The 12,210-nt window shown below is 35.7% G+C and overlaps 1 protein-coding gene and 9 non-coding genes across 12 annotated transcripts in view; all 10 read right to left on the reverse strand.

Moving 5' to 3' along the window:
- TRNAN-GUU overlaps nt 1–7 on the reverse strand; it is a 74-nt gene extending 67 nt beyond the window's left edge. Inside the window, exon 1 of the tRNA in view lies at nt 1–7. This exon is cut by the window's left edge and continues 67 nt beyond it. This is a non-coding gene — a tRNA (tRNA-Asn).
- A 450-nt stretch (nt 8–457) lies between these two features.
- Nucleotides 458–531, reverse strand: TRNAN-GUU. Its single transcript has one exon. It is a non-coding gene; the product is annotated as a tRNA-Asn (tRNA).
- A 348-nt stretch (nt 532–879) lies between these two features.
- Nucleotides 880–953, reverse strand: TRNAN-GUU. Its single transcript has one exon. It is a non-coding gene; the product is annotated as a tRNA-Asn (tRNA).
- A 315-nt stretch (nt 954–1,268) lies between these two features.
- Nucleotides 1,269–1,342, reverse strand: TRNAN-AUU. Its single transcript has one exon. It is a non-coding gene; the product is annotated as a tRNA-Asn (tRNA).
- A 386-nt stretch (nt 1,343–1,728) lies between these two features.
- TRNAN-GUU lies at nt 1,729–1,802 on the reverse strand. The gene has a single exon. It is a non-coding gene; the product is annotated as a tRNA-Asn (tRNA).
- A 314-nt stretch (nt 1,803–2,116) lies between these two features.
- On the reverse strand, nt 2,117–2,190 carry TRNAN-GUU. The gene has a single exon. It is a non-coding gene; the product is annotated as a tRNA-Asn (tRNA).
- Nucleotides 2,191–2,576: 386 nt separating this feature from the next.
- Nucleotides 2,577–2,650, reverse strand: TRNAN-GUU. Its single transcript has one exon. It is a non-coding gene; the product is annotated as a tRNA-Asn (tRNA).
- Nucleotides 2,651–3,219: 569 nt separating this feature from the next.
- On the reverse strand, nt 3,220–3,293 carry TRNAN-GUU. The gene has a single exon. It is a non-coding gene; the product is annotated as a tRNA-Asn (tRNA).
- Nucleotides 3,294–3,618: 325 nt separating this feature from the next.
- TRNAN-GUU lies at nt 3,619–3,693 on the reverse strand. The gene has a single exon. It is a non-coding gene; the product is annotated as a tRNA-Asn (tRNA).
- Nucleotides 3,694–6,684: 2,991 nt separating this feature from the next.
- LOC109166061 (ureide permease 1-like) lies at nt 6,685–10,858 on the reverse strand. Of its 3 annotated transcripts, none has more exons than XM_019314949.1 (8): nt 10,561–10,858; nt 9,513–9,806; nt 8,986–9,124; nt 8,716–8,890; nt 8,427–8,470; nt 8,234–8,334; nt 7,694–8,068; nt 6,685–7,178 (listed from the first exon to the last, which is right to left on the reverse strand). In XM_019314949.1, the coding sequence occupies exons 2-8, from the start codon at nt 9,738–9,740 to the stop codon at nt 7,026–7,028; spliced, it is 1,215 nt and encodes a 404-aa protein (XP_019170494.1). In that variant the 5' UTR covers nt 9,741–9,806; nt 10,561–10,858; the 3' UTR covers nt 6,685–7,025. The 3 variants fall into 3 exon arrangements, with proteins under 3 accessions (XP_019170494.1, XP_019170493.1, XP_019170492.1); XM_019314948.1 differs by having other exon boundaries at nt 10,495–10,858; XM_019314947.1 differs by lacking the exon at nt 10,561–10,858 and adding an exon at nt 10,331–10,429.
- Between the last annotated feature and the right edge of the window lie 1,352 nt (nt 10,859–12,210).

A 12,210-nucleotide genomic window follows, 5' to 3' on the forward strand; every position in this document is an offset into this window, starting at 1 on the left:
TTCCAGCTATATGTGTAAGTTGTGTATTTTGGACATTCAGTATGTATGGATAACAGCCACATGCTCTAACCAATTGAGCTATTCCAGCTGTGTGTGAACATTCTGTATCTAAATTGTGTATGTAAAATGTGAACATTCAGTGTCCACGGCATAACAATTGGTCAATCTCAGCGGATAGGTAATCATTGATGGACTGGCCCAAAATTCCGAAATAAGTGAGATATATTAAGGTTAGGACCAATAATTTTAAATTCAACTAACGCTAAGGGCATTCTCATTGGTGTAATTTTTAAAAAAGTCTCTATAATTGTGCACTTCACATGAAGGAGTCTGGGGCTCACTAAATGGGTACTCTCTCCCTCTTTCAACCAGCACTTCACATGAAGGAGTCTGGGGCTCACTAAATGGGTACTCTCTCCCTCTTTCAACCACCTTATTGGTTACTTAAAGATGCTTACGCTAGAAGGAGGGCTTGAACCTCCGACCTTATGGTTAACAGCCACACGCTCTAACCAACTGAGCTATTCCAGCTATATATGTAAGTTGTGTATTATGAACATTCAGTATGAATGGTTAACAGCCACATGCTCTAACCAATTGAGTTATTCCAGCTGTGTGTGAACATTCTGTATCTAAATTGTGTATGTAAAATGTGAACATTCAGTGTCCACGGCATAACAATTGGTCAATCTCAGCCGATAGGTAATCATTGATGGACTGGCCCAAAATTCCGAAATTTCAACTAACGCTAAGAGCATTCTCATTGGTGTAATTTTCGAGGAGTTTTAGAAAAAGTATCTATAGTTGGGCACTTCACATGAAGGAGTATGGGTACTCTCTCCCTCTTTCAACCACTTTATGGTTAATTAAAGATGCTTACGCTAGAAGGAGGGCTTGAACCTCCAACCTTGTGGTTAACAGCCACACGTTTTAACCAACTAAGCTATTCCAGCTATATATGTAAGTTGTGTATTTTGAACATTCAGTATGTATGGTTAACAGCCACATGCTCTAACCAATTGAGCTATTCAAGCTGTGTGTGAACATTCTGTATCTAAAATTGTGTATGTAAAATGTGAACATTCAGTGTCCATGGTATAACAATTGGTCAACCTCAGCCGATAGGTAACCATTGATGGACTGGCCCAAAATTCTGAAATAAGTGAGATATATTAAGGTTAGGACAAATAATTTTAAATTCAACTAACGCTAAGAGCATTCTCATTGGTGTGGTTTTCGAGGAGTGTTTAAAAACTTAAAGGTGCTTACGCTAAAAAGAGGGCTTGAACCTTTGACCTTGTGGTTAATAGCCACATGCTCTAACCAACTAAGCTATTCCAACTATATGTGTAAATTGTGTATTTTGGACATTCAGTATGTATGGATAATAGCCACATGCTCTAACCAATTGAGCTATTCCAACTGTGTGTGAACATTCTGTATCTAAATTGTGTATGTTATAATGTGAACATTCAGTGTCCACGGCATAACAATTGGTCAATCTCAGCCGATAGGTAATCATTGATGGACTGGCCAAAATTCCGAAATAAGTGAGATATATTAAGGTTAGGACCAATAATTTTAAATTCAACTAACGCTAAGGGCATTCTCATTGGTGTAATTTTCGAGGAGTTTAAAAAAAAGTCTCTATAGTTGGGCACTTCACATGAAGGAGTATGGGTACTCTCTCCCTCTTTCAACCACTTTATGGTTAATTAAAGATGCTTACGCTAGAAAGAGGGCTTGAACCTCCAACCTTGTGGTTAACAGCCACACGCTCTAACCAACTGAGCTATTCCAACTATATATGTAAGTTGTGTATTTTGAACATTCAGTATGTATGGTTAACAGCCACATGCTCTAACCAATTGAGCTATTCCAGCTGTGTGTGAACATTCTGTATCTAAATTGTGTATGTAAAATGTGAACATTCAGTGTCCATGGTATAACAATTGGTCAACCTCAGCCGATAGGTAACCATTGATGGACTGGCCCAAAATTCTGAAATAAGTGAGATATATTAAGGTTAGGACCAATAATTTTAAATTCAACTAACGCTAAGAGCATTCTCATTGGTGTGGTTTTCGAGGAGTGTTTAAAAACTTAAAGGTGCTTACGCTAAAAAGAGGGCTTAAACCTTTGACCTTGTGGTTAACAGCCACACGCTCTAACCAACTAAGCTATTCCAGCTATATGTGTAAGTTGTGTATTTTGGACATTCCGTATGTATGGGTAACAGCCACATGCTCTAACCAATTGAGCTATTCCAGCTGTGTGTGAACATTCTGTATCTAAATTGTGTATGTAAAATGTGAACATTCAGTGTCCACTGCATAACAATTGGTCAATCTCAGCCGATAGGTAATCATTGATGGACTGGCCCAAAATTCCGAAATAAGTGAGATATATTAAGGTTAGGACCAATAATTTTAAATTCAACTAACGCTAAGGGCATTCTCATTGGTGTAATTTTCGAGGAGTTTAAAAAAAAGTCTCTATAATTTGGCACTTCACATGAAGGAGTATGGGTACTCTCTCCCTCTTTCAACCACTTTATGGTTAATTAAAGATGCTTACGCTAGAAGGAGGGCTTGAACCTCTGATCTTGTGGTTAACAGCCACACGCTCTAACCAACTGAGCTATTCCAACTATATATGTAAGTTGTGTATTTTGAACATTCAGTATGTATGGTTAACAGCCAGACGCTCTAACCAATTGAGCTATTCCAGCTGTGTGTGAACATTCTGTATCTAAATTGTGTATGTAAAATGTGAACATTCAGTGTCCACGGCATAACAATTGGTCAATCTCAGCCGATAGGTAATCATTGATGGACTGGCCCAAAATTCCGAAATAAGTGAGATATATTAAGGTTAGGACCAATAATTTTAAATTCAACTAACGCTAAGGGCATTCTCATTGGTGTAATTTTCGAGGAGTTTAAAAAAAAAGTCTCTATAATTGGGCACTTCACATGAAGGAGTCTGGAGCTCACTAAATGGGTACTCTCTCCCTCTTGAGTTTAAAAAAAAAATCTCTATAATTGGGCACTTCACATGAAGGAGTCTGGAGCTCACTAAATGGGTACTCTCTCCCTCTTTCAACCACCTTATGGTTACTTAAAGATGCTTACGCTAGAAGGAGGGCTTGAACCGGAGCTCACTAAATGGGTACTCTCTCCCTCTTTCAACCACCTTATGGTTACTTAAAGATGCTTACGCTAGAAGGAGGGCTTGAACCTCCAACCTTGTGGTTAACAGCCACACGCTCTAATCAACTGAGCTATTCCAACTATACATGTAAGTTGTGTATTTTGAACATTCAGTATGTATGTATGGTTAACAGCCACATGCTCTAACCAATTGAGCTATTCCAGCTGTGTGTGAACATTCTGTATCTAAATTGTATATGTAAAATGTTAACATTCAGTGTCCACGGCATAACAATTGGTCAATCTCAGCCGATAGGTAATCATTGATGGACTGGCCCAAAATTCCGGTAATTTTCGAGGAGTTTAAAAAAAAATCTCTATAGTTAGGCACTTCACATGCTCACATGAAGGAGTATGGATACTCTCTCCCTCTTTCAACAACTTTATGTTTAATTAAAGATGCTTACACTAGAAGGAGGGCCTTGAACCTCCGACCTTGTGGTTAACAGCCACACGCTCTAGCCAACTGAGCTATTCCAGCTATATATGTAAGTTGTGTATTTTGAACATTCAGTATGTATGGTTAACAGCCACATGCTCTAACCAATTGAGCTATTCCAGCTGTGTGTGAACATTCTGTATCTAAATTGTGTATGTAAAATGTGAACATTCAGTGTCCATGGTATAACAATTGGTCAACCTCAGCAGATAGGTAACCATTGATGGACTGGCCCAAAATTCTGAAATAAGTGAGATATATTAAGGTTAGGACCAATAATTTTAAATTCAACTAACGCTAAGGGCATTTTCAATGGTGTGATTTTCGAGGAGTTTAAAAAAGTCTCTAAATGCGCCCAACTAGACGCAAATGTTCACTTCACATGAAGGAGACTACTCTTTCTCTCTCTCTCTCTCTTTTGTGGGCCTCACTCAAGGGACAAAAAACCCCATCTTCATGCAACATAATTACGCTAAAAGGAAAGCTTGAACCTCCAACATTGTGGTTAACAACCACATACTTTAACCAATTAAGCTATTCCAACTATATATATATATATATATATATTGTGTATTTTGGACATTCAGTATGTATGGATTACAGCCACATGCTCTAACCTATTGAGCTATTTTAGATGTGTGTGAACATTCTGTATCTAAATTGTGTATGCAAAATGTGAACATTCAGTATGTAAATTGTGTAGTTTGGACCCGGGTCAACCTTGCAAGGTGAACCCTAGTTCATGGTATAACAAGTGAAAATCAAACAGGTAGATCCAATTGATATGATGTTAATTTTAACGAAGAGCTTGCCCGAAAAATATCAAGGTTAGCGCTTAAAAGTTAGTGCGCTAGCCTGAAAGTTCATTAGTTGAACCCATGCGATGTTGGCTCGAAAGTTAGTAAGTTAGCTTGAAAGCTCATTTGTTCAACCCATCTCATAAGTCAAATAAATTAAGGTTAGAGTCAAGAATTTTAAATTAAATAAAAAAAAATCAATAAACCGAACAGCCGAGACCACGATAAGCCCAACAGCCTAAAACCGCGATAAGCCCAATAGCCCAAAACTAAACGATTTGATCCAATTGACATCTCTAATCTCACCATTTATGTCATTACTAATTTTTTTACGCGCATTGCGCGATTGAGATAATGCCCAATGTTTTTTCTTATTAAATAAGTACTTTAAAGAATATCAAGGCAAGATTATATTGGAATTGTTCATGCATAGATAATTAAATGTTGAATTTGTGTATTTAAATATGTAATTCTAAATTTACAAATTCAAGATAATATAGTCAAGATTGATTATAATTGTCAATAAAATAATTGTATAGGTATGGTTGAAACCAAATACGGGACATAAGGGAGAGCAAATAAAAATTAAGGCATAAAATATTAAATACATACTAATATTGAAGAACTAATAGATTGCCAAACAAGGATATTGCGAGGTAGTTTCTCACTTCAATTTGTTGTGTGATTTGAATACTCTTTTTGTCAATAAATTTCCCAAGTAGTTAATATAATTGACTTAATTATATTTTTTTTTATTTTTTTAAACAATTATTTTTATTATTATTATTATTATTATTATTATTATTATTATTATTATTATTATTATTATTATTATTATTATTATTATTATTATTATTATTATTATACCCTTAGGTCATTTTACATGTTAATCTAAACAGCTAATTTTTTCAAATATTTTTACCAATCGTTGATATAATTCGCTGGTCAAATCCGCTAATATAATTCGCTAACTGCTGATTGTTAAACAAGGACATTGCGAGGTAGTTCTCACTTCAATTTGTTGTGTGATTTGAATACTCTCTTTGTCAACAAATCCCTCAAGTAGTTATAAGATTGGCTTTATTAATTATATTTTTTAATTTTTTTCATGGTAATAATAAAATACTTGGTAAATAAATATATAACATTATTTGGTATTATAACTTTGATATTTAATTAAAAAAATAGTGCACATAAAAGATAATAGACAATTTAGTGAATATAGAATATAAAGAATTTTTACATTGGAGAAATATAAAGACAATATAACTAATAAAATTATTTATCTTAATTAATTTATTGATAATGAATATTTTTTTTTTAATAAAGACATTGTAGGGACAATGTAGCGAATATAATCAATTGATGAATTTGAATGTAAAGAATTTTTATATTGAAAAAAAATAAAGAAAATATAACTAATGAAATTATTTCTCTTATTCAATTTATTGATAATGAATAAATTTTTTTTTTTTGAATAAAGACATTGTAGACACATAATTCTAAATTAAAGAAATGCATATGTATCATTTTTTGTTTAATTTAATAAGAGTAAAATAAAGTACTAATTATACCAACTTTGATTGGGATGAGGTTCGAACCTAAGACCTTTATTATTGAAATTAATGAATAAGTTAACGGTGAAGTAACGGAAATTAACGGAAAAGATAATATTTAATGGAAAAGTTAACGGATAATCATATTCATTAAGGATAAATTAGGAAATCTTAAGGAAAAATTAAAATCTGATCAATCTGAGCCATTCATTTGATTAAAAAATTTGACCGCCATTTTTCCTACCCATTATAGGCCTAACTCTCTTGAACTCTTATTAGTATAGTAGATAGATAGTAGATATAGTAGATAGTAGATTTCTTGCATTCAGTTTCCCCTATCACTGCAGCAAGTTTTCCTATTCAATGTCCCCTTTCATAAGTTTCTATATTCAAGGGCAAATTATATCGTGCACCAAGGTGCACAATGTATTGTGCACCCTAAGAGTTTATGTGTATTATGTTAAGAGTTTATGTATATTATATATCATGTTAAGATTATGTGTATTACGCTAGAAGTTTATGTGTATTCTACTATATAATTATGTATATACGAAACAGAGAATTTTAGGGTGCACAACAGATTGTGCGCCCTGGTGCACAATATAACAATTGCTATTCAAGTTTCCCTTCATGGCTGCATACTTTGCAGGCTAGAGAGATTCTAGGGCTAGGACTGCAGATTTTGAGAGAATGGGAACAGTTTATTCACTGATGATTTCACATATACAATACATATCAAGAGTTTACCAAACATGGGAATTGCAGAGATTACAAAAAACTTATATTATTGCTTTACATATTTTGCTAAACTACAACACTAACAATGGTGTGGAATCCCTGCAAGACATGCACAGAGCTTTACATCTTCTCCAAGTCGTCGAAATGAGACTCTGTTTGATGCATTTGCTCCAATGCCTTGCAGCATATAATTGTGTTTTTGCCAAATGAGAAATCGAAATTTCTTGTGTATCTGCAAATCTGCAAATCTGAAACAATGTATTGCTTTTTCTGGTGTGTTACCCTACTTCCGGTGCCCGGATGAACCCATCAAGACACCAACGGCGATGATGAACATAGACAACATGCCACCAAGAAACATGTATGTTCGTCTTGATGATCTCCGGTATTCCCCGAATAGAATTACTCCCCAGAATGTGCTAACAAGAGGTAATGCCTGAAACGAACAATTACAGTCACTATCTGAGGGTGTGAACTAGGTAAACCCTACCCAGCAAAGGATCAGAAAGTAAACCAGTCTAGGTTGTTGATAGCTGACCGGCTCAAATCAAGAAGGTCAAGTCAAATCAGCCAGTAAAGGACCACAAGGAAGTAAATCAACCTAGATTGTCCATAGTTGATTAGCTCAAACCAAAAAGTATCTAAGGGTGTGGAGTAGGTAAACCCTAGCCGACAAAGGACGACGAGAAAGTAAACCAGTCTAGGTTGTTGATAGCTGACTGGCTCAAACCAAGAAGGTCAAGTCAAACTAGCCAATAAAGGACCACAAGGAAGTAAATCAGCCTAGATTGTTCATAATTATTTAGCACAAACCGAGAGGGTCAATAGGCCGCTCCTAATAGGAGTGGAACGTAAAGTCTTGTAGTTACCAAGTCAATAGTCTGACCAATTTGGCTGCGATTGCTCCATTATTGATTGATCTATGTGTTACTGTGTTGTAGCTTAACTAACCTGAACTGCATCGGCTGCTGCATATCCGGCTGCTTGACCGCCCATGAATTGGAGACCGTTCCCAAACCCACACAATAGACCTGCCAACAGCGCCCAACCTCGACCATTCCAATCGGACAGATAGGCCTTGAAGGATGACTTAGGCGCGTTTAGCACAGGGCGGTACAGAAAACTGATGTTGAGAATAATGGCAAGCAGGAAACAAGAGACCGAGAAGTAGAAAAAAGCAGTATAGACGGTTAAGTGGGGAACTCCGTCTTTTAGAGTGTGCCACTGATCATTTGTTGCGAGGTTGAATGCTGGCGAGAAGAGGGAGAAGCAAACTCCAGAGAAGAATGTTATGCCCAAACCAATCACGGTGCCCTTCCCGAAAACCTGCAAGCAAAAAAACACAAAAATGTTGTTCCTAAGAACTCACACTTCCCATGTTTGGTTTCGTGTAGTCTATGTTCATTTCGAGACAAAAATCGTCCCCCCCGGTTAGGGAATATTCTTGCTAATGGCAATAAAATGCGAAGAATAAGAGTCTAGGATGACAACCTTAATTGATCTTTTGTTCTCAAGCTGTATAAGATAGAGTGCTGTCCCAAACTTCGCCTTCTCTACCGAGGCAAGTCCATTCTCCAAATCGTTTTTTCCAACTGTGAATGCTCAAATTCACCAACTCAATAAATAGCTAAACGACAAAGACGTGAGGCGTTCAAATTGATAAATTCAACTGATATCACATTACCCGAGTTCATATGAGTCTCGTTGGATTCAGACATGCTCTGGTTCCTAATAACGCAAACAAAACTTCACATAAGAACTTTCGAACTACTAAATATAACGTTTCTTACAAAGTGCACGAGTTAATTGCAGAAAGGGAAATGAAAATGCATTTTCGGGGAAGAAATTAATTCCCCAACGAGCTACGAGAAAGTAAGGAAAGCATCTCGAGATTGTGATATATTGTTTCCTTTTAACTAATTATATGACAGATGGAGACCAGATTATATCGTTTTTGCATTAGAGAAACATACTCGGCTCCATTTTTGGAATGACCCGAGAAACCACTGAGCTTCTTCTTGTTATCAGCAGCATTGGATGCGTGCACGGCAGAGCCTAGACAAACAGCAACCAAGAAGCACCCGACACCGGGAAAAAGAATCTCGGCTTTGTTGATTTTGTCATCCAGAAAGTAATTCAGTGTCGTTCCTGTTACAATCAGGAGGCGTTCACACGTCAAGCATCAAAACATCATCAGTGTCCCAAAAAAGGATATTCAAAATCGAGGAAAAAAAACCTTTTACCTATGACCACAGTAATGCTCGAACTAACCACCTCAGTTACCGACAAACCAACATACGCCCAAGCATATTGAGTTGCCAGGTTTCCAAGGCTGAGGACTATCCCACCCGCCATCGCAAACAAGACACTCTGCCAATTATCCTGCAACATTTATCCCTAAAACTGTGACCCGAAACCAAAAAGGAAAACGAAAGGAAATAAAGGAATAAGGTCCAAATTGACCACTGAACGTAACATGAAAATGCAATTAGGCCACTGAACGAAAAAAACGTGCAATTAGGCCACTAAACATCCCAAATGTATGCAAATGCAATTTCACCTGATAGCAGGTTACCATCCATTCTCTTCGTTCAGTGGCCTAATTGCACTTTCAAGTTACAAGAATGACCTCTATTTGTAGTAGTTCATTTAGCTACGGGCAAAGATTCATTATAATATCACCATGAATGGACACAATCATCACATAATCATTCAAATATGCTAAGTTAGCCTCCCCTAGTACTACTCATTGGCTACGAAAAGCGCTCACCTGAGTTACTTGGTCTAGGAAATTCGGCCTCCCGGATCCAATCTCCCCGAAGGTGAAAGCAATGATCACGGCAGCCAAAAGATTGGTGATCGTATAATCGAGATAAGTATGTTGAGGAAGACGGCCTCGTCTTTCGAGTAAAGTCAAAAGGGCAGGCCATGTTCCCAGGAACAAGAGAGCCAACAACATGCAGACTATGGCACCCCCTTTGCTCTCCACCATATACATTTTCAACCCACCAGATAAAAACCCTTCAGGCCAAACTGTTACTAATGAGGTAATGCCCTCAAAATCCTGGCAGGGACAATCACAGAAACATAAACACCAGATATTATGAAATCTTGACAATATTCAATATACCCAATAAAAAATTAACCACAATACTGAAGAATTCAACATCCCATAATATATAATGGCTTTACAAGACTGATTCCAAGAAATGAACAACTAGTAATTGTGGACAAGGACACATGATCTAGACCAGTAACCGTAGTGTGGGCCCCATCTAATTAGCGGCTGAGTCACTGTGATTTACCCTCCATTATTCTGTTGTCGAGGGTGAGGGGGACTCGGGGTGAGGGAATTTCGCCTTAATAGTAAAAAATATGCAACTTTAACCAAAACAGCAGAAACTATTCCAATTGAAAACTACATAGTACAGTATACAATTAAGACCAATAAGAATAGAATATGAACTCCAGTCAACCTGAAAGGAACTAAAATCAACAGATCACATCACAACACACATAAGACTTTGAATTTTGGCAACTACCCAGAACAGATTCAGCAAAACCCAAACAAACATAGGAACCACTCACCATGTTGATAGTACAACGTAGGAGGAAGAAGAAGAAGGAGGAGAAAACAAAAAACAAATTGCATAAAAGCTTGAACTTTTTTGCATAAATATCTGCCAAACAACAGAACCAAAAACATATCACTTTTAATGTTAAGGAAAAGGATTGGCCAACCACCTGTCCACTTGCGAATATGGTCCACTGCGCGATTCGGAATCAGAATAGAATCAAATGATGACACTCCAAGAAACCTGCTAAGGGTTCCAAGAATCTGATTTCTCTTCTGAAGACGGAAGAGTTATTGGTGACAGCGAAGTAGGATTGAGGACACAAGCAAGGCGGTTACAGGACTTTATTAGAGTGGGGCGAAGCAAAAATATTGATGACAAAATATCAAATATTAATAATATATATACTGCAGATCTTCCGGGGAATCAAAAAGAATCACCCAGTTTTGAGAAAGTAGTGGATTGAGCAGGGAATCTAGCTGTCAGATTCCGGCAAACGACCTCATCCTTTGACTCTACTCCTACTGCAAAAATGTGGCAACCTTTTTTGACTTTTTCAATCTTGTAATAATAACCGATGAAAATGTACATTACATTTCATATAATATAGGGAAAATGGCACTTTTTCTCCCTATGTTATATGCTTATAGCACTTTTTTCCCCTGAGTTATTCATGCATTCATATTTGCCCCCTCAATTATTATAAAAGTAGCGGTTTTTCCCCCTGATAATATTAAATAGACATTTTTACCCTTAAATACATATTTTATTTATTTCTCTTGTTCACCAAATTATTGTTTATACGTAGGGATGGCCACGGTTCGGTTCGAACTGAACCGAACACTATAGCAATCAAATAAAAAAAAAAATCGGTTATGATTCATAACATAACCCAATATTTGGGTTTCCGTTTATTAAAATTGTGAAGTGGAAAAAAATAGATTCTGAACCGTGAACTAGAGGTTCAAATCGGAACAACTACTAGCAATAGCTTAAAATTAGAATTATAATATTTGCAAATAGTGTATGTTTTTTTCGCATTTATATTGACTCTCACATATAAGTATATATAATCGCGATTTGGTTTTTATTTTGAATCGTTATTTCACAATTTCGGATCCAATTTGAACTGTTGGTTCAAACATTATTTTAAAATTTTATTTTTTTTATTTTTAAAGTATTCTAAATTCAACAATTAATGTATTTTATTTTTTCAAATTGTGGTTATAATTTGTTGGAGAAGTAAAATAAAGGAAATATTTATTTTAAGGGTAAATATGTCCATTTAATATATCAGGGGGGAAAATTGCCACTTAAATAATATAGGGGGAAAAAGTGCTATAAGTATATAACACAGGGGGAAAAAGTGCCATTTTCCCTATAATATAATATAAATTTTACTATATGTGCTCTCAAATTCTACTCCATCACTTTTATTCAATGATGTTGTAAACAATGATAGAATATTTTTATTATGTGGGTTCTAAAAAAATGTCTAAATCACAAATTTGTGAGACGGAGTAAAAATTAGAAGTTCATGTAGTATTTTCTATAATTTAATTTAATTTATTTTTTTGTACTTCAATATGGCTCTGTTTGGCAGAACTTATTTAAGAGCTTATAGTTTATTTTAAGCTACTAATAAGCTATAAGCTCTGTTTAGTAATGTTCTCAAAATAAGAGCTTATTACTTATTGTTTATTTTAGGAACATTACCAAACAGAGTTATATATAGCGTTCCAAAATAAGTTCTTATTTTAAATTAGGAGCTTATTTTGTGAACATTAACAGAGCTTATAGTGTTCTAAAATAAGCTCTTATTTTAAACTATAAGCTCATTTCGAAACATTAACAGAGCTTATAGCGTTCCAAAATAAGCTCTTATTTTAAACT

Source organism: Ipomoea nil, unplaced genomic scaffold, assembly GCF_001879475.1.
Source record: "Ipomoea nil cultivar Tokyo-kokei standard unplaced genomic scaffold, Asagao_1.1 scaffold3087, whole genome shotgun sequence".
NCBI lineage: Eukaryota > Viridiplantae > Streptophyta > Magnoliopsida > Solanales > Convolvulaceae > Ipomoea > Ipomoea nil.

Coding starts and splice junctions, on each gene's coding strand:
- LOC109166061 (XM_019314947.1), bottom strand. Junction 8,891..8,985: donor GAGCATTACTGTGGTCATAG/GTAAAAGGTTTT, acceptor TGATTGTAACAG/GAACGACACTGAATTACTTT. Junction 8,069..8,233: donor AGAACAAAAGATCAATTAAG/GTTGTCATCCTA, acceptor TTTTGCTTGCAG/GTTTTCGGGAAGGGCACCGT.